Source organism: Triticum urartu, chromosome 4A (assembly GCF_056163025.1).
Source record: "Triticum urartu cultivar PI428250 chromosome 4A, HENAU_Tu73, whole genome shotgun sequence".
NCBI classification, from domain to species: domain Eukaryota; kingdom Viridiplantae; phylum Streptophyta; class Magnoliopsida; order Poales; family Poaceae; genus Triticum; species Triticum urartu.
Window position 1 is genome coordinate 534,288,462 of NC_141876.1, and position 20,981 is coordinate 534,309,442.

Here is a 20,981-nt window from a genome sequence, read left to right on the forward strand (position 1 = left end):
CAGTTCCAACACCAACACATACTCCTTGAGCAATGAACATATGTGGTGTTTAAATTGTTGGGTTGAAAAATTGTATGACATGTAGTGACTTAAGAGTGCTAAAAAATAATGGAATTTGCAAACTGCACGTCTGTCAGCCATGATAAATAGGTTAGTGCTGAACTTCTGATGGCCTTCACCAAAATTTGTTAAGATTTAATGATTGCGACAGCCAAAGTGTGTGATTTATATGTTCAATCCTTAAGAGTTTATACAGTCAAAAAAATCCTTAAGAGTTTATTACGGATAAATGGGTCTAGCTATGTTTACACGCCCTTTGGCCCCTGATTAGCCAGGTTTCATGTTGAATTAAAACTATACATAAGGCCTATCAAACAAACCAACATTATGATAAATAAGTTTTGGGATCCTCCGTTGTATCACCAAGTCATGCTTGTTATTAGCCAAAACTAGAGTTAAACACCTAATCAAGTGCTGCTCAACTACAGGTGCCATACGGTCGAACCGACCTACACAGCACCATCAGGAACAGAACTTATACATCCTTAAAAAATGCAACAGTGTGAGCACAGTGGTAATGGACCATGTTTTAGTAGCATCATTCGGATAGCACCATACGTTTACGATTACTTCGCTACCGACCATCCATGGACCACAAGATCCAATCAAATATTGCACAAACCAAGCGAATTGAGGATATCATAATGCGCTCTCGACTGCAGGTGCGCTAAAAAGAAGACGAAAGAGTAGAAGAAAAGAGACAACTGGGCCTTACCTTGGTGAAAACTCGGAGCAGGAGGGGGCAGGTCTGCACAAGAAGAATTCAGTCAATCAGTCCTCGCAATCCTCTAAACGCAAAACCGAATAACATGCCTAAATACAGTGCTTACTTAACTGCACACTAGCATCTGCCCGCACGCTAGTATAACAAGTAAAAATGTTAGGGTTGCGGAGGCCTGGCTGACCTTCTCACGGTCGATGGGTTCGGGGCGGGGGCGCGCCATGGGAGGCGGGCCACGGTGCATCGGTGGGTCACCTGGACCAAGCTGGAGGAGTCGCGGAGGGTGAGGAAGGTGAGGCCAGCGTGGGAGCGGCGGAGGGCGACCCAGCCACAGAGCCGGACCCGGCGCCCGGCGTCGCCCGCCCCGAGCTCGCCGCAGAGAGCGTCCCTCTGGGGCCACTCCAGAGGCTGCATCCTCTCCAGCTTCGCCCCGGCCGCGGGGAGGCCGCCGCCTCCTTCGGCGGGGTCGCCGCATCGGTGGGGTCGGAGAAGGTACGGCCGAAGGCGTTGAGCGGGGCGGCGTCGGTGGGGCGGAGGAGGTAGAGGAAGCACCAGGCGGCGAGGAACGCGAGGAGGGCGACGAGGGAGAAGGGGTGCGCGAGGAGGGAGAGCACGGCGTAGTTGACGCGGAAGTAGGCGAGGTTCTTGCGGAGGCGGGCGGTGGCGTCGAAGAGGGAGTCCGGGCGCGAGAGCGCGGCACGGTCCAGGAGCTCGGGCCAGGGGCGGGCGCCTGAGAGGGAGCGCTTGGCCGAGTTGTAGAGGTGGCCCAGGAAGGTGCGCGTGGCGGTCGGGTCCGGGGAGGCGATGGAGGTGGCGGCGGCATCCGGGGCGGCGGGGAGGACAGTCACGGGCGTGGCGGCTGGGACGGTGGTGGGGAGGACGGTGGCCGAGACGGTTGTAGCACCTAGGGTTAGAGGACCTGGATCTGGATCAGGGATTGGGGAAGAGGGAGGCGGCGGAGGAGGGACCTGGATCTGGATGGGGGAGGAGGGGTAGAGACCTAGGGTTTCTCGAGAAGGAAGGGGATCGAGGGAGGAGAGGCGTTGGATCCGTAGGAGGTGGATGGCTTAGATCGACTATAATGGGGTGATCCGTGGGCAGCGTCCTGATTGGTTCAAAATATGGGCCATTAAAAATTACTCTATTTCTTAGTGCTAAAAACAAGGGGGTGTGAAGCAGCTTCCAAAAATATTTTGCAAAATGCCATCACTAAAATTTTCAATTAAGTTAGACCATATTTTATGGATGATCACCAATTTGATTGCATTTTCGATCTTTCTACCTACGAGCGGTCATGCCCGCCGTTTTGACCGCATTTTGAAACAGGTCATAAAAATTCAAAAAAAATGGAAAACCTTCGCATTGTGCCATTATATGTGGCCAAGTTACCGGGAAATGGAAAACAATGTTGCCTAAGGAAGTTTTCATTTTCTTTGGACGAAAAAACAATTTTCCATTTTTCGAGTGCCCAAAAGGAGGTTTTTTGTGAAGGACCTCCCAGATAATTGTTGCAAAATAGGACCAATCAATTTTATAAAATACTAGGACATATTTAATGCACAATTGACCATATGGTTGGGTGTAAAAAGTTTTGATCCACCTGACGTGAAAAAGACAAATTTCCGCCGATTCAGCTGGAAGCGGGTCAAATTTGAACTGTAGCTGCCTCGTAGTTTGCTCTTTATTTTTTCCAAAAATCATTTCTAGGTAATAAGTATATATTTAATCATAGAAACACCAAAAAAAATTGCAAGATTCGACCACTAGCTAGGAACGGTCATTCCCACCGTTTTGACCGCATTTTGAAACGGGCATAAAAAATTCAAAAAAAATCAAAAAATTGGGAAACCTTCGCATTATGTCATTATATGTGGCCAAGTTTCCAGGAAAAATAACAAACTTGTAATACGGCAATTATTTTAAAAAAGTGTTCTCAGAAACGAGCTATCACGTGTGGAGATCAATGGCTTTCAAGCCAAATGATCAATCTTATGGCCACATTCATGGCATATTTGTTCAAATGATCTCATATTGTGCACAAGGGTGCATATTGGAATGACAAAAAATATTGCCTAAGGAAGTTTTCATTTTCCTTGGACGGAAAAACCATTTTCAATTTTTCGAGTGTCCAAAAGGGGTTTTTTTGTGAAGAACCTACCAAATAATTGTTGCAAAATTGGACCAAATCATTTTTCTAAAATATTAGGCCATATTTAATGCAAAATTGACCAAATGGTTGGGTGTAAAAAGTTTTGATCCTCCTCTGGTGAAAAAGATAAATTTTCGCCGATTCAGTTGGAAGCGGGTCAAATTTGAACTGTAGCTGCCTTATAGTTTGCTCTTTATTTTTTCCAAAACTCATTTCTAGTTACATAAGTATCTATTTAATCAGAGAAACACCAAAAAAATTCCAAGATTCAACCACTAGCTAGGAACGGTCATTCCCGTCGTTTTGACCGCATTTTGAAACGGGCATAAAAAATTCAAAAAAAATCAAAAAATTGGAAACCTTCGCATTGTGTCATTATATGTGGCCAAGTTCCTAGGAAAAATAACAAACTTGTAATACGACAATTATTTTAAAAAAGTGTTCTCAGAAACAAGGTATCACGTGTGGAGATGAATGGCTTTCAAGCCAAATGATCAATCTTATGGCCACATTCATGGCATAGTTTGTTCAAATGATCTCATATTGTGCACAAGGGTGCATATTGGAATGGCAAACAATGTTGCCTAAGGAAGTTTTCATTTTCTTTGGACGAAAAAACCATTTTCCATTTTTCGAGTGCCCAAATGGAGGTTTTTTTGTGAAGGACCTCCCAAATAATTGTTGCAAAATTGGACCAAATCATTTTTCTAAAATACTAGGCCATATTTAATGCACAATTGACAAAATGGTTGGGTGTAAAAAGTTTTGATCCACCTCTCGTGAAAAAGACAAATTTCCGCCGATTTAGTAGGAAGCGGGTCAAATTTGAACTGTAGTTGTCTCATAGTTTGCTATTTATTTTTTCCAAAAATCTTTTCTAGGTACATAAGTACCTATTTAATCATAAATACATGGTTTGGTGGCGATACGTCGAGGTTTGGGCGGTGGCCGAGGGCCCCAACTCTAGAGCGCGTAAACTCGCATGCCCGCCGCGTGGTCACCGCATGACCCTGGCATTGCCATGTGTTCTGGGCGGCATAGGCATGTCTAGTGGGTTGGGCACTCCCCAGGTAGGTGCTAGGAAGAAAATTACAACATAAGATTCTCACGAGGAGACCGATCGATGCTCAAACATGAATAAGCAACCAAGTGTTTGATTAGCGGTACGGGAAATGCACATGGCCAATGGGCGTGAGTTTTGGCCGAGGATGATCATCTACTAAGGAGAATGTATTCACAAATTTTCAGCTCAAAAGGAGGATCCTAGGTGGTACTTGCTTTGCAAAGTACCACACTGGACAAAAATATGAATGTTGAAGCTGGGCTCAAAATAATGAATGGATTGAGCTGAAATTTGGTGGAGGATGGTTATTTGGGCATAGGAAAGCATTGTAGAAAATTGATATCATTTTGACATGCCAAAGTAGTACTTCCTTCACAATGCTCTTCTATGGACAAAAACTTGGGAAAACTAGTGAGAGAGATTGGATGAATGAAATGAGCTAAAAATTGGTGTAGGTAAGTTACATAGGTATGGTCATGCGCTGGTAAATTTTAAGATCATTTGGGTAAGCCTAGCTAGTACTTACTTCACAAAGCTTCTCTCGAGGTAGAAACTTTGGAAATTTCCTGAGAAAGATTTACTAGGAAAATTGAGCTGAATATTCTCATGTGGCAATGATTTGGGTATGGAAGAGTGCCCGAAAAGTTTGAGGGTAATAGGAGGGGTCTATATAACACTTGCTTTGCAACGTGCCAATTTGGCCAAAAAATATAAATTGAACCTGGGTTCACATAGATGATTTGACTGAGCTGCAATTTGGAGGAGGGTAATAATTTGGGCATATGAAGGAACTGTATAAATTTCATGTCATTTAGAGATATAAAAAAGGTACTTCCTTCACAATGCTTCTAGGTGGACAAAAACTTTGGAAATTTGCCGAGGAAGATTTGGTAGGCAAATGGAGCTGAATTTTGTCATGCGGTAATGATTTGGATTGGAAAGAGTGCCCAAAAGTTCCGAGGGCAATCAAGAATATATAAATAGCACTTCCTTCACAAAGTTCCGAGGGCAAGGAAGGATTTTTACATATTTGATGAAGATATGCCCCAAAGAATTTATGATATTTTTTGGGAATTTTGGGAATGATAGAAATATAGGTGGCTTCACAACCTAGGGCAAAAACTGCCACATGGACATGACACATAGGCAAAACTGATGAGATGGCGCCTAGTCATCACAACCCACCACAATCTACAAGGCTATGACCATCTATATTGGTCATTAACAACTATAAATAAGGCAGCGGACTAGCACTGTTTGCTTTGTGACCATTTCGTGTAAGGAAATTACGACCTTTCCGACCAAAATGGTCGCAATGGTTTAGGGTTTGGAGCCCCCTGAACAGCTTTTGACCAATTGGTCTAAAATGGTCATAAATTTATGACCAATTCTTCGAGGGTCACTGACAGAAGGTCATAAGTTGACATATTTCTTGTAGTGGTTCTTCCCCGATCTCGCCGCGCCCGCAAGGTGCTTCACCGTGCTCCTTTGCCTGGTCTGTTAGGTGCTTCTCCTCCCTCCTCTGGTGGCACCAAGTTCAGCCATCCCTCTCCCCTCCCCCGTGGTGACTTGCTGCCTAGTAACCCAAGATCCCTCGATGGGGATTTCGGGTTTGGACCACTCTAGGGCTGCTCTGGGTTCTGGGCTGGGTTGTGGCCAGGCCCGTGAGTTGCTTTTCGTCTCTCTTGAGTCATTCCCCCTTCCTTCCGGGCCTCATAGTTCTACCTAGGTCTGTGGCCCGGTTGGCTTTCTTGGCCAACCCAAGCATGGGGCTCAGGGTGGCCAGTATATTTGATTGCACCACGACTCACTTGACCTAAACCTAGGGTTACCCATTTCCTCCTTTGAGCGCCCTCAGATGCATTCGTGTCGTCTCCTTCCCCGCTCCTTTCTCCTCTCCCAATCCCCCACACCTCTATCTTGCTCCTTTGCCGAGGTCCTATCCATGGTGTCTTTGGGGGATCAGAATTCCAACAGGAAATGGCAGCTTGATGGCTCCGAGGAGGCGAGTGTTGACTCCACCGCATACGAGGTGGAGCTACGCGAGAAGCTGTAGCGTAGCGGGAGCATGCTGCTCGTCAGCGTGTAACCATCGACTGGGAGGCTTGGGGTTCATCTTCCTCCTTGTTGGGATATAACTATTAGGTATGAGCCACCTAGGAGGGGCCGGGTCATCCCTGTGAAGATTCATCACAATGAAGCCCAAGGTCACATGGCGATTCATAGATAGGCTTAGTAGAGGGGCCAGACCCGAAGGGGGTTTAAGGCCCATGAGTATAAACCGCCATGTACGTAAACTTGTATTGTAAGGCATATGTGAAAGGTCACCGAGCCGGATACGTTGTATAAGCCGGCCGGGCCTCTGAGGGCCGCAGGGCGTCAACCCGTGTATATAAGGGGATGACCTAGCGACGGCTTAGGACAGAAAACAACAGATCGAGAGCCGGGTCAAGCGTATTCGCTCCCTGCTCATCGAAACCCTAGCAATACCAACTACTAACTGGACTAGGCTTTTACCTTCATCGTAAGGGGCCGAACCAGTATAAACTCCCCATGTCCTTTGTCCTGATTAACCCCTTTAAGCTAACCTCAACGCGATGGCTCCACGACTAAGTCCACACACTAGGACATCTGCCGTGACGATTCCATGACAGTTGGCGCCCACAGTGGGGCTATCGCACGATGGTTTCGAGTTCTTAAAGGGCAACTTCAAAGGGATCAAGGGATACACCATGGGCCGGATGACCAAGAGTCGCCGCGGCAAACTCCACATCGATGACGCAGGCTGGGGCCCGGACACCAGCTCAATTGAGTACGGGTACCGGGTCCCCTTCGGCGGAATTCACGTCTTCATCGGCCAGATCGGCGAACCGGGCCCTGAGACGGACATCTGCACCGACATCATCGAGATGGCTTAGCGTGCGAGACCCGCCCAGGTTCGGCCCACCATGAATCGTGTCTTCGTGGGATGCATCCATGGAGTGGAACCTGAGGATAGATCGGCATCTGGTGGTGAGACCGTCGTTTGTTCTGATGACGAGTCATCTACTGGTGAGACCGAATCGTTGTATCAACTGTAAGAGGGCCGGCTTGGGGGCCGTTCCAATGGCGATAGTATTCCGGACCCCTCTGAGCCGTCGAATCGAGTTGCAATTTTTATGGCCGGTACACAGCCCGTGCAGCACTCATCAACTGCGGTGGAGCTGGTTTCCAGGTCAGGGGCGGCAGCGGCTACCGGGGCAGGAGGCCCTGAGCGCACGCCGGCTCAGGCTTTAACTGATTTGCTGGACAAATTGATGACGCTATTAACAATGGTGGTTAACCCGGCGGATCAAGATCAACATAACACGGTGATCACAAGACTGTGTGATGAGATAGCACAAGCTAAGGAGGAGCTAAATGTAGAAAGCGCTAAGATGGCTGAGGAACGGGCTGCTTTGGACGCCCAGTCACAACGGATTCAGGCAGAGTCTTACCGGCTCATGTTGGATCAGAATGCTTGAAACGATGTCATGAGGAGGAGGCATCAGACCCGTCTGTTGTCGGTTTACGAAGCTAGAAATCTTTTTAACACACAAGGAGCAGGAACCAGTAACCCACCGGGGGTAAACCGGGTCGAGGCACCTGGGACGGGTATGCCAGTTCAACCGCGTGTGGTGCATCCACCTCGTCAGAACAATAACCCGCCACAGCATGTGCCGACGCCGCCGGGTCATTATTCCAACCCATTGGATAACATGATCGCTGCAGCATCTCGATTGGCAGCTATCCCGGTTGAAGGTGAATCGCCAGTGGCAGTTGAGACACGGAGGGCTAGAGATCTTCTTCAGACAGTGATGGTTCAACAGCAGGCTTATTCCTATAGTCGCCATCGAGTTCATTCTACCCCTCATCTGAGCCGGAGTTATAGCAGGCATCTCGATGAGCCGGGCGTATCAAGCAGTGGGCGGAACCGTAACCCGCCTCATGGGCATGACCCAGCGGGCAGTGGTGCAAACGCTCAGGACGTGGTGGATCAAGGTAGAGCTCGTCGAGAGGCCGAGTTGGCGGCTCAGTATGCGGCTCGTCAACCAACTCTGGTCCGTCCGACCACCTATGTGGAGCCAGGTTTAACCTTTAGAAATTTGGGCGTACCATGCTTGGTATCGGATTTGCATAATGAGCGTCCGCCCAAAGATTTCAAAGGACCTCGTAAAGTGCCAAACTATACGGCCGATTTAAGTCCCGGGGCATGGATTGAGAGTTATGAGATGGCCATGGAGTTGCTGGATGTCAGCGAGGCTGCGTGTGCTGAGTATTTTCCCCTTATCCTAGAAGGAACGGCCCGCACCTAGTTGAAGGGGCTCCCTGCCAATTCCATCGGGTCATGGGCTGAGTTGAAAGCCTGGTTTATCCAGAACTTCAAAGATACGTGCAAACAGCCCATGTCGATTGTGGATCTGGCCGCCTGTGTTCAGGAAGAAGGTGAATCAACAACCCATTGGGTGTGCCGGGTCTCAACAATCTTTCACTCGCCGGATCGCATCAATGCCGACTCAGCGGTGTTGATGTTGGAGAACAACTACCGTTTCACGCCCTTGAAGCAGAAATTAGGGCGGCTTAAACGCCATTGCAATGACATGGGGACGCTCATGGTGGCTCTAGTTAAATATGCTGACTCTTATAGTACCAAAGACCCTAAGTCTAATGATGATAAGGCGGGGGAGGGGAAGAGGAGCAGCAATGCTAAGCGGCAGCAGTATAACCCGGGAGGCAATGGTCAGTGCAAAGCTGATAATAGTCTTGACTTTTGGCTAACACCAAAGCACAGAATAATGGTCAGCGCCGTAAGGGTAAACCGCCCCCACAAGCCAACGGATCCGGTATCAATCTTGAGCGTATGTTGAATCAGCCCTGCCCATGACATGGTACGAAAGAAAGACCATCCGAGCATCTATGGAAGGATTGTCACATCATGAAGGAGTACAAAAATTCGAATCTTTTCCATGATAGCCATGGGCTAGGTGGCGGTTCTAGGCCCGGCTCTCATGGTCCGGGTTATGGTGGTGGTAGTTCTAACTCTGGTTTCAAAGGAAATCATGGTAATCACAATAACCAGGGTGGTTACAACCAGCAGAGTAATCAAGGGGGTCAGCAACAGCAACAGTCTGGTTGCAAGAGCAACCCGAAGCAGTTGAATAGTGGGCAATATCATGTGTTTACTACTAGCTTGTGTAAGCAGGACCAGAAGCTTCATAAGAGATTAGTTAATGCTATTGAGGCGGCAGTTCCTCGCTATCTATGTTGGTCTGAGCAGCCCATCGTGTGGAGTCGGGAAGATCATCCACCCCGGATTGATAATCCGGGTCATTTGGCTTTGGTGGTTGCACCGCAGGTCGGAGAGTATAAGTTTACCAAGGTACTCATAAACGGAGGGAGCAGCATCAGTATCCTTTATTATGAAACTTTCCGACGCATGGGGTTGACTGATAAAAACCTTAAGCCGTCAAACACTGTTTTCCATGGCGTAGTGCCTGGTGAGTTGGCGTATCCAGTCAGTAAGATAGCTCTGGAAGTTGTTTTTGGAGATTACGTCATGGCGGGTTACAAGGTTTTTTGCAGCGGATATGGAAGGATTTTTCTAAGTCTTGAAGGTTGACATGAACAAGTCCAAATCAACCTGGGGCCTAATGTTGGGGATATAACTATTAGGTATGACCCGCCCAGGAGGGGCCGGGTCATCCCTATGAAGATTCATCACAATGAAGCCCAAGGTCACATGGCGATTCGTAGATAGGCTTAGTAGAGGGCCCAGGCCCTAAGGCGGCTTAAGGCCCATGAGTATAAACCACCATGTATGTAAACTTGTATTGTAAGGCATATGTGAAAGGTCACCGAGCCGGATATGTTGTATAAGCCGCCCGGGACTCTGAGGGCCGCAGGGCGTCAACCCGTGTATATAAGGGGACGACCTAGCGGTGGCCTAGGACAGAAAACAACAGATCGAGAGCCGGGTCAAGCGTATTCACTCCCTGCTAATCGAAACCCTAGCAATACCAACTACAAACTGGACTAGGCTTTTACCTTCATCGTAAGGGGCCGAACCAGTATAAACTTCTTGTGTCCTTTGTCCTCACTAACCCCTTTAAGCTAACCTCAACGCGATGGCTCCATGACTACGTCCTCACACTAGGACATCTGCCGTGACGATTCCATGATCATGATTCTATGTCAGAAACGTTGACCTTTGAAGTGGTCAAGATCCACAGCCCATATCATGCTCTGTTTGGACGGCCGGCTTATGCCAAGTTCATGGCACGACCGTGTTACGTGTATCTGCAGCTCAAGATGTCGGGTCATAAGGGGACCATTACAGTTCATGGGAGCCGTAAGATAGCTCTGGAGTGTGAAGAGGGGGATGCGGCTTATGCCGAGTTAGTTTGCGCAACTGAGGAGTTGAAGTTTTACATGGACAATGTTGACCCGGCAGATATGAATTCTTTGAAAAAGCCAACCATAGAGCATGATCTGGTGTTAAAATTTAAGTCGGCAGATGATACCAAGATGGTTGATTTTGTACCTGGTGACTCATCCAAACAGTTCATCATCAGTGCTAATCTGGATCCGAAATAGGAAAGCGCGCTCATCGAGTTCATCCATGAGAACCGGGACATCTTTGCATGGAAGCCTTCACACATGCCGGGTGTACCGGGAGAACTCGCTGAGCACACTCTTAATATTTTCCAAAGTTTAAGCCGGTCAAACAGTTTCTTCGCTGTTTTAATGAGGAGAGACGGAAGGCCATTGGAGAGGAAGTAGCCAGGCTCTTGGCAGCTAGGTTTATCATTGAAGTTTTCCATCCTAAGTGGTTGGCTAACCTGGTGCTGGTACTTAAGAAAAATGGCACTTGGCGTTTGTGTGTGGACTACACAGATTTAAACAAGGCTTGTCCGACTGATCCTTTTGCTCTCCCTCGTATTGATCAGATCATTGATGCTACGGCGGGTTGTGACCGTTTGAGTTTTTTGGATGCTTATTCTGGTTATCATCAGATCAAGATGGCAGTTAAGGACCAGGAGAAGACGGCTTTCATAACTCCCTTTGGAGCCTTCTGCTATGTGTCTATGCCTTTTGGGCTCAAGAATGCCCAGGCGACTTATCAGAGGTGTGTGCAAAATTGCCTTCATAACCAAATCGGGCGTAATGTTCATGCCTATGTGGATGATATTCTGGTGAAGTCCAGAGAGAAGGAGACACTGATAGATGATTTGAAGGAAACCTTTGATAATCTTCGGGTTTATAAGATGATGCTTAACCCGGCTAAGTGTGTTTTTGGTGTGCCAGCAGGCAAGCTCCTGGGTTTTTTGGTGCCTAACAGAGGAATTGAAGCTAATCCGGAGAAGATCAAAGCTATCACCCCTCTGGCTAAGCCGACGTGTATCAATGATGTGCAGCGTCTGGCGGGCCATATTGCGGCGTTAAGCCGGTTCATAAGCCGGTTGTGGGAGAAGGCTATCCCTCTGTATCAGATGATGAAAAATACAGATAAGTTTGTCTGGAGTGATGCTGCTGATGCAACGTTTGAGGATTTGAAGAAGCAGTTGATTGAGCCGCCAGTACTCGCAGCCCCAACTGATAAGGAGCCTTTGTTGTTATGTGTGGCTGCTAATAGCCGGGCCGTCAGTGTTACTATTGTGGTGGAAAGAAAGGAAGCAGGAAAGGAGTATCCGGTTCAAAGGCCGGTTTATTATATCAGTGAAGTGCTTATTGAGCCCAAGCAGAGGTATCCACACTGGCAGAAGCTTGTATATGGGGTGTTCTTGGCCAGCCGGAAGCTTAAACATTATTTTTTGGGCCATCCCATCACCATGGTCAGCTCTGCTCCTTTGGGAGATATCATCCAAAATAGAGAAGCAACTAGCCGGGTCACTAAGTGGGCCATTGAGCTTGGACCTCACGGTTTAAAATATGTGCCTCGCACGGCTATCAAGTCTCAAGCACTGGTGGACTTCATCAACGATTGGATAGAGCTATAGACGCCTGAGGAAAAGCCGAATAACACATATTGGACTATTCACTTTGATGGGTCCAGGCAATTGGAGGGCTCGGGAGCTGGAGTTATTCTTGCTTCCCCTCAAGGTGATAAATTTTGCTCCACGGTCTTCGGATGGCCAAGGAAATGAACTTAAGCCGGGTTAGATGCTTCGGTGACTCAGATTTGGTGGCTCAGCAAGTCTCTGGTACTTGGGATTCTAAGGATCCACTCATGGTGGCTTATCGACGAGAGGTGGATGATACGTCTCCGTCGTATCTACTTTTCCAAACACTTTTGCCCTTGTTTTGGACTCTAAACTGCATGATTTGAATGGAACTAACCTGGACTGACGCTGTTTTCAGTAGAATTGCCATGGTGTTATTTTTGTGCAGAAATAAAATTTCTCGGAATGACCTAAAAATCAACAGAGATTATTTTTGGAATATATAAAAAATACTGGAAGAAGAATCCATGTCAGGGGGCCCACACCCAGTCCACGAGGGTGGGGGCGCGCCCCCCTGCCTCATGGGCCCCATGACGCTCCACCAACGTCCACCTTGACTCCATATATTCACTTTCGGGGAGAAAAAAATCAGAGAGAAGGATTCATCGCGTTTTACGATACGGAGCCGCCGCCAAGCCCTAAACTCTCCCGGGAGGGCTGATCTGGAGTCCGTTCAGGGCTCCGGAGAGGGGAATCCGTCACCGTCGTCATGATCAACCTTCCTCCATCACCAATTTCATGATGCTCACCGCCGTGCGTGAGTAATTCCATCATAGGCTTGCTGGACGGTGATGGGTTGGATGAGATTTATCATGTAATCGAGTTAGTTTTGTTAGAGTTTGATCCCTAGTATCCACTATGTTCTGAGATTGATGTTGCTATGACTTTGCTATGCTTAATGCTTGTCACTAGGTCCTGAGTGCCATGATTTCAGATCTGAACCTATTATGTTTTCATGAATATATGACAGTTCTTGATCCTATCTTGCAAGTCTATAGTCACCTATTATGTGTTATGACCCGTTAACCCCGAAGTGAAAACAATCGGGACCATTACCGGTGATGACTGTAGTTTGAGGAGTTCATGTATTCACTATGCTAATGCTTTGGTCCGGTACTCTATTTAAAGGAGGCCTTAATATCCCTTAGTTTCCAATAGGACCCCGCTACCATGGGAGGATAGGACAAAATATGCCATGCAAGTTCTTTTCCATAAGCACGTATGACTATATTCGGAATACATGCCTACATTACATTGATGAACTCAAGCTAGTTCTGTGTCACCCTATGTTATAACTATTGCATGATCGATCGCATCCGACATAATTTTCCATCACCGGTCCAATGCCTACGAGCTTTTCATATATTGTTCTTCGCTTATTTACTTTTCCGTTGCTATTGTTACAATCACTACAAAACCCAGAAATATTACTTTTGCTACCGTTACCACTACTATCATATTACTTTGCTACTAAATACTTTGCCGTAGATATTAAGTTTCCAGGTATGGTTGAATTGACAACTCAGCTGCTAATACTTGAGAATATTCTTTGGCTCCCCTTGTGTCGAATCAATAAATTTGGGTTGAATACTCTACCCTCGAAAACTGTTGCTATCCCCTATACTTGTGGGTTATCAAGACTATTTTCTGGCGCCGTTGCTGGGGAGCATAGCTCTATTCTTGAGTCACTTGGGATTTATATCTGTTGGTCACTATGAAGAACTTGAAAGATCAAAGAACCAAGATTTTTCCCTCAACTACGAGGGGAGGTACGTAAGGAACTGCTATCTAGCTCTGCACTTGATTCACCTTCTATTTTGAGTAAACTTGCGACACCTACACGTGCTATTGATTCCAATAGGTCGCATGTTATTGATGATGCCACTTCTGCTTTGCATGATACTTATGATGAAACAACTTCTATGCTTGATACTACTGTGCCACTAGGTGAATTTCTTGATGAACAACTTGCTAGGGCTAGAGAGAATGAAATTATTGAATCTGATAGTATTGATGAAAGTGATGATGAAGATTCCCCTCCTAGATATGAATTGCCCTATGTTCCTGAGGGTTATGTTATGGATGAAGAAACTGCTAGAGACTTCTTAGCTTGCAATGATAGATCTGATCTTAATAAATTATTAGCTAAGCTTAAAGAAAAGTCTTTGAATGCTACAATGAAATATGACCCTGCTTTTGCTACATCACCTATCTTTATTACTAATAAGGATTATGATTTCTCTGTCGATTATGAGATAATTACTCTGGTTGAATCTGATCCTTTCTATGGCTATGAATCTTAAACTGTTGTGGCACATCTTACTAAATTAAATGATATAGCCACCCTCTTTACACATGATGAGAAAACTCACTATTACTTTATCCTTAAGTTGTTTCCATTCTCATTAAAGGGTGATGCTAAAACATGGTTTCATTCACTTGATCCTGGTTGTGTGCGTAGTCCCCGGGATTTGATTTATTACTTCTCTGCTAAATATTTCCGCGCTCATAAGAAACAAGCTGCTTTAAGGGAAATATATAATTTTGTGCAAAATGAAGAAGAGAGTCTTCCACAAGCTTGGGGGAGGCTTCTCCCATTACTTAATGTTTTGCCTGATCATCCTCTCAAGAAAAATGAAATACTTGATATCTTTTATAATGGACTAACCGATACTTCCAAAGACCACCTGGATAGTTGTGCTGGTTGTGTTTTCAGGGAAAGAACTATTGATCAGGCTGAATTGCTATTGAATAATATGTTGGCTAATGAAAATAATTGGACACTTCCTGAACCAACTCCTAAGACAACTCCGAAGAAAAGGGGTATTCTATTTCTCAGTCCTAAAGATATGCAAGAGGTAAAGAAATCTATGAAAGAAAAAGGTATTAAAACTGAAGGTGTTAAGAATGTACCACTTATTGAAGAAATACATGGTCTTAATTTGCCGCCTGTTGAAGAAATACATGGTCTTAATTTGCCGCCTGTTGAAGAAATACATGGTCTTGATAACCCGACACAAGTAGTAAAGGTAAATTCTCTCTATATGTTCGATAAATGTGAAATCCCATTTACTAAGTTTGCTAGCCCATGCTTGGATGAGTTCGATGACTTTATGGTTAAACAAGAAAACTTCAATGCTTATGTTGGTAGACAATTGAAACACAATGCTGATATGCTTGAACACTTGGGTGATTATATGGCTAATGTTAAAGGTGAACTTAAACTTATTAGTAAACATGCTTCTATGGTTACCACTCAAGTAGAATAAGTACTTAAAGCTCAGAATGATTTGATCAATGAATTAAATACTAAGAAGAATGATAATGTTGTTACAGTTATGACTAGAGGTGGTAAAATGACTCAGGAACCTTTGTATCCTGAATGCCACCCTAAGAGAATTGCGCAAGATTCTCAGAGAGCTAATGTAGATGTACCTAGTCCTTCTAAAAGGAAGAAAAAGAAGAATGATAGGACTTTACATGCTTCTAGCGAACCTGTTGTTGACTGAGAATCCCAATGATATTTCTATTTCTGATGCTGAAACACAATCTGGTATTGAACATGAACCTAGTGATGATGATGATGATGTTCATGTTGATGCTCAACCTAGCAATGATAATGATGTAGAGATTGAACCTGCTGTTGATCTTGATAACCCACAATCAAAGAATCAACGTTATGATAAGAGAGACTTTGTTGCTAGGAAGCACAGTAAGGAAAGAAAACCATGGGTTCAGAAACCCATGCTTTTTCCTCCTAAACCATCCAAGAAAAAGGATGATGAGGATTTTGAGCACTTTGCTGAAATGATTAGACCTATCTTTTTGCGTATGCGTTTGACTGATATGCTTAAAATGAATCCTTATGCTAAATATATGAAGGAAATTGTTACTAATAAAAGAAAGATTCCTGAAGCTGAAATTTCCACCATGCTTGATAATTATACTTTTAAGTGTGGAATGCCAAAGAAACTTGGAGATCCAGGAGTACCAACTATACCATGCTCCATTAAAAGAAACTATGTTAAAACTGCTTTATGTGATCTTGGAGCCGGTGTTCGTGTTATGCCTCTCTCTTTATATCGTAGACTTGATTTGAATAAGTTGACACCTACTAAAATATCTTTGCAAATGGCTGACAAATCAACTGCTATACCTGTCGGTATTTGTGAGGATGTGCCTGTTGTGGTTGCAAACGTTACTATTTTAATGGACTTTGTTATTCTTGATATTCCCAAGGACGATAGTATGTCTATTATTCTTGGAAGACCCTTTTTGAATAATGCAGGGGCTGTTATTGATTGCACCAAAGGCAATGTCACTTTTCATGTAAATGGTAATGAGCATACGGTACACTTTCCGAGGAGCAACCTCAAGTCCACAGTATCAATTCTATTGGAAAAATTTCAACAATCACTATTAGAGGTTTTGAATTTCCTCTTCCTACTGTCAAGAAGAAATGTGATATTCTTATTGTTGGGGACATGCATATCCCCGTTAAGGTAACCTAGTGTTATTCGAAAATTCTCCGGTTTCATGTTATTCGAAATGAGTTTGTTAACAAGACCTGATCAACCTTGTTAGTGGATTCCTTTTGATGAGTATGAGATGGATGAATTTAGAAAACACAACTCTCTGTACCCTCTTTTTACTTTCTGTTATTTATAATAAATAAAGCAAAAATAGTATTTTTCGTCTGTTTTCTGAATTATCCATGCAATAAAAAAATACCCCAAAAATAGAAGTTCTCCTAATGCCCTGAAAATTAAATATGTTTTTTACTAGAATATTTGAGAATATCTGGCACTGAAAACACAGCAGGGGGAGCAGCCACGTGCCCACAAGGGTGGAGGGCGCGCCCACCCCCTGGGCGTGCCCCCTGCCTCATGGACCCCATGTGGGTCCCCTCCACTTATTCCAGCCACCACACACTCCTTCCTCCCAAAAAAATCACTAGCCAGCTCAAACCCGAGTTCTTGCTCATCTTGCGGCCATTTTCGATCTCCTTGCTCAAAGCTCCATTCATGGGGATTGTTCTTTGGTATGTGACTCCTCCAATGGTCCAATTAATTTTTGTTCTAGTGCTTTATTTATTGCAAATTTTTGTTGCTTAGGTGACCCTGTTCTTGAGCTTGCATGTCAAATTTATGTGGTCAAAAGTAGTTTTAATGCATGATATATCCTCTAGGAACTTGTAGGAGTAGTTGCTATCAATTTTGTTGAGTTTGGTTCACTTTTATTTTAAGTTACTAAAAATTTCAGAAATTTTCAGAAAAATATGAAGAGATTTTTGATGGGCTCATCGAGCCGAAGCTCAGAGGATAAGCAAGATGAATAGAACAAGAAGCCCAAGCATAATCTCCCTCGTACTGCGGAGGTTCGGCCATGTGAATGGCCTTGTGATGAGTTCTTGAAAGAGGCTGGGATTCATGAAGATTTTTATCATTTGGCTAGGAATGCAGGCCTCACCGCCTTCCTCCACGACCAGTGTGAACAGTATCTCTTACTCACCAATGTCTTTGTGCAAAATTTTCATTTCCATGCTAGGAGATCACCACCTTCGGTGGAATTTTATTTATATGATGTGCATAAGGAGATGTCACTTTATGATTTTTGCCAGGTTTGTTTGATACCCTTTGAGGGTAGCATAGAGGAACCACATTATAATGATGTGGAGGGATTTATTGATATGATTGTTGTAGGGGAAACAAGGAAAGTTTCCGATGCGAGAATCACTAGCATACATTTTCCTGTTTTACGTTATTTCACAATATTTGCTAGTAGATGCTTAATTGGTCGCGAGAACTTTGGGAACCTCAGTGCTCCGAATATTGCTATTTTGCGCCATGCCTTGTTTAATGATACTACTTTCAGCATAGGCGCTATTGTTGCTAGATGGTTAAATCTGAACCGCACTAAGGGCCCCGTCCTCGAAGGCATCTTTGCCTCGCGCCTTGCTGCACACTTTAACATACGTATCAGGCATTATGAGGAAGAGGAAAAGTTGCTGCCTCCTATTGCTCTAGGTTATAAAAGTGTGGTAGCACATGAGTTTATTGTTAAGGATAGGAATAAGACACTCAAATACAAATTGATATTTAACAAAAATTATTGTGAGTTTATTACCTTGCCTGCGCCTTCTTTGTTTGACATATTTTCAGGCAAGTACCTTGTTCTGCCAGAGGACATTCTTGCCTACCGAAACCAGATATCAGCTGCAGAGCCGGAGCCACAATCTGACCCTCACCGTCAGTCTGTTTATCAGTGGAATCCGGAGGAGATCGCTAGCCAGTGGCAATATGAGGATCCTTCTCACTACAACCCCAACTACAACTTTGATCCATGGGCATAGACCAACTTAGGCCAAAAGCCTAAGCTTGGGGGAGTACGTATCTCTCACCAACATTACATTTATGTTCACACGCTCATGCCAGTTGTCAGTGCTCATACTTTTTCATTGTATCATCCATGCTAGTTTATTTTCATTTTCTCACTTTCTTCTTGTGTGTTTGAAAAACCTTAAGAAAAACCAAAAAAGTAGTTATAGATTTTAGCTAGTTTACTTTCTATGCCTGTAGTAGTAGTAATTAAAAACAAAACCCAAAAATATTTCTCATTCTTCTTTTGCTTGTTGGGAGCTTTCCCATGTAAATAGTGTTGTTTATTTTCTTTCCTTTGGGGGTCGAGAGGAGAAGACCATAATGAAAATGTTGAGTGGCTCTCATATGCATTATTATTAATCTAACAAAGAGCCCATATTACCTTGTCTTCTCCCATGAATTGAATGCTTGCAAATTCCAGCTTAGTCCAATCCACATGCACTATTATTAGTATCCACGTTGTTCGGTCGTGCAAGTGAAAGGCAGTAATGATGATTATATGATGAACTTATTGAGATGAGGAAAGCTGGTATGAACTCGACCTCTCTTGTTTTTGTAAATATGATTAGTCCATCGTTCCTGATTCGGCCTATTATGAAAGAAACATATTTGCAATGACAATTAGAGATTGTAGTTGCTTATGCCATGCTTAATTAGCTAGGAGTTTATAATGGTTTACCTTGCGTGCCAACATGCTATTAAAATGGTTGTGATGTGGTATGATAGGGTTGTATCCTCTTTTGAACAATTTGAGTGGCTTGACTTGGCACATGTTCATGCATGTAGTTGAAACAAAATCAACATAGCCTCCACGATATTTATGTTCATGGTGCATTATATCCTACTCATGCTTGTATTAGGTGTTGATTAATTTTAATGCATGTTCATGACTGTTATCGCTCTCTAGCTGGTCGCTTCCCAGTCTTTTTCTAGCCTTCACTTGTACTAAGCGGCAATACTACTTGTGCATCCAATTCCCTAAACCCCAAAGTTATTCCATATGAGTCCACCATACCTACCTATATACGGTATCTACCTGCCGTTCCAAGTAAATTTGTATGTGCCAAACTCTAAACCTTCAAATAAACATTATGTTTTGTATGCTCGAATAGCTCATGTATCAACTAGGGTTGTCTGTATCCTCCATGCTAGGCGGGTTATTCTCAAGAGGAGTGGACTCCGCTCCTCATTCACGAGAAAATGGCTGGTCACCGGGATGCCCAGTCCCATGCTCAAATCAAATCAAAATAATTGCAAACAAAACTCCCCCAGGATTGTTGTTAGTTGGAGGCACCCGTTGTTTGGGGCGAGCCATGGAATGATGCTTGTTGGTGGTGGGGGAGTGTAACATCCCAAAATTCTAAATTTTGGAATGTTATAATAAATAGATAGATTGATTGATTGTTGGCTTGTTGTGTGATTGATTGAGTGAAATTCAAAACTTTTTGAAAGTTAAATGAGAGGGAATAAAAGGACTTTCCCAAACTCTCACCTTTTGCATTTTGATCTCCGTGAATTCAAATTCTTTTTAAGTACAAAACCCTCGAGAGAAGATGACATGATTTCTTCCATTTAAATAAATGAAAAGGGTTTTGAAAAGATTTGAATTTCATTTGGAAATATTTCTTAAAAATTCAGAAACTTCAAGCAACTCAATGATTTTCATGAGCGAAGATAAAATGACTTCTTCAAAACATATGAAATATGAGTTGGGAGTTTCAAAGAATTAAATTCAAAGTCCCATTGAATTTATTTTCAATTTGGAGTTATTTGGGTTTTATTCAAATTATTTTTCTCCAAAAATAAAATATATGGAAATTAGGGTAAAATGATTCCCTACATCAGAAAATTGGAGAGAAATAAATTTGAATTAATTTTGGTGTTTTTAAAATGATTTTATTGAGTTTTTATTGCACCAGTAGCACTCTTTGAATTATCTGAATTTGTGGGAATTTTATTTAAGGCTAGGAAAATGTTCACGTTGTAGACAATCTTTTTCTGAAAATTTTGATATATTATATGCCTATATAATATATTTGTTTTATTCTGTTTTTATTTGTCTGAGAAATGTTTTATTAAACCTCGTCGGACCGAGTGGGCCGAAGCCCAGCCGGCCCAGCGCCGCGCCGGCCCACCCCGGGTCGTCCCCAATCTCCAGCGGGAGACCGAACCCCGCACGAGTCCACCGGCCGCCGTCGTCTCCTTCCCGGAGTCCGCCTCCCGCACTGCCTTGCCTTGCCCCCTCCTCCACGCCTTCGCCTCCCCTTCCCTCCTATAAATCCGCCCCGGACCCCCTCTCTCTCCTTGCTCCGCGCCGCCATCACCGCATCTCGCTGCCGCACCCTAGCATCGCCTCCTGCCGCTGGACTTCGCCGCCGCAGCTAGCACCGCACCACTGCCAGCACTGCCGCCCTGCCCGCACCGCCGCCGCCGCTGCTGCCTGCTGTCGCGCCACTGCTCGCTGCCGCCGGAGACTGCCGCTGCTGCTCGATCCATCGTCGCCGCTGGTGGTCTTTTCGATGAAAACTGCTGAACCGGTAATTAACCGCCCGGTCCGGTTTAATTTATTTTTGGTTTTCTCTGGTTTTCT

At 44.4% G+C, this 20,981-nt stretch overlaps 1 protein-coding gene across 1 annotated transcript; it reads right to left on the minus strand.

Moving 5' to 3' along the window:
• Positions 1 to 1,032: 1,032 nt before the first annotated feature.
• On the minus strand, positions 1,033 to 20,887 carry LOC147976457 (PRA1 family protein B4-like). Its single transcript, XM_087520865.1, has 2 exons — positions 20,785 to 20,887; positions 1,033 to 1,685 (listed from the first exon to the last, which is right to left on the minus strand). Exons 1-2 carry the CDS (start codon positions 20,885 to 20,887, stop codon positions 1,033 to 1,035), a joined length of 756 nt encoding a protein of 251 aa, XP_087376991.1.
• Between the last annotated feature and the right edge of the window lie 94 nt (positions 20,888 to 20,981).

Excerpts from the sequence above, each read along its gene's own strand:
- LOC147976457 (XM_087520865.1), bottom strand. The coding sequence starts at position 20,887 with ATGGATCGAGCAGCAGCGGCAGTCTCCGGCGGCAGCGAGCAGTGGCGC. Across the intron at positions 1,686-20,784 it reads GGGCGGCAGTGCTGGCAGTG|GTGCTACAACCGTCTCGGCC; the intron begins GTGCGGTGCTAG and ends CTCTAACCCTAG.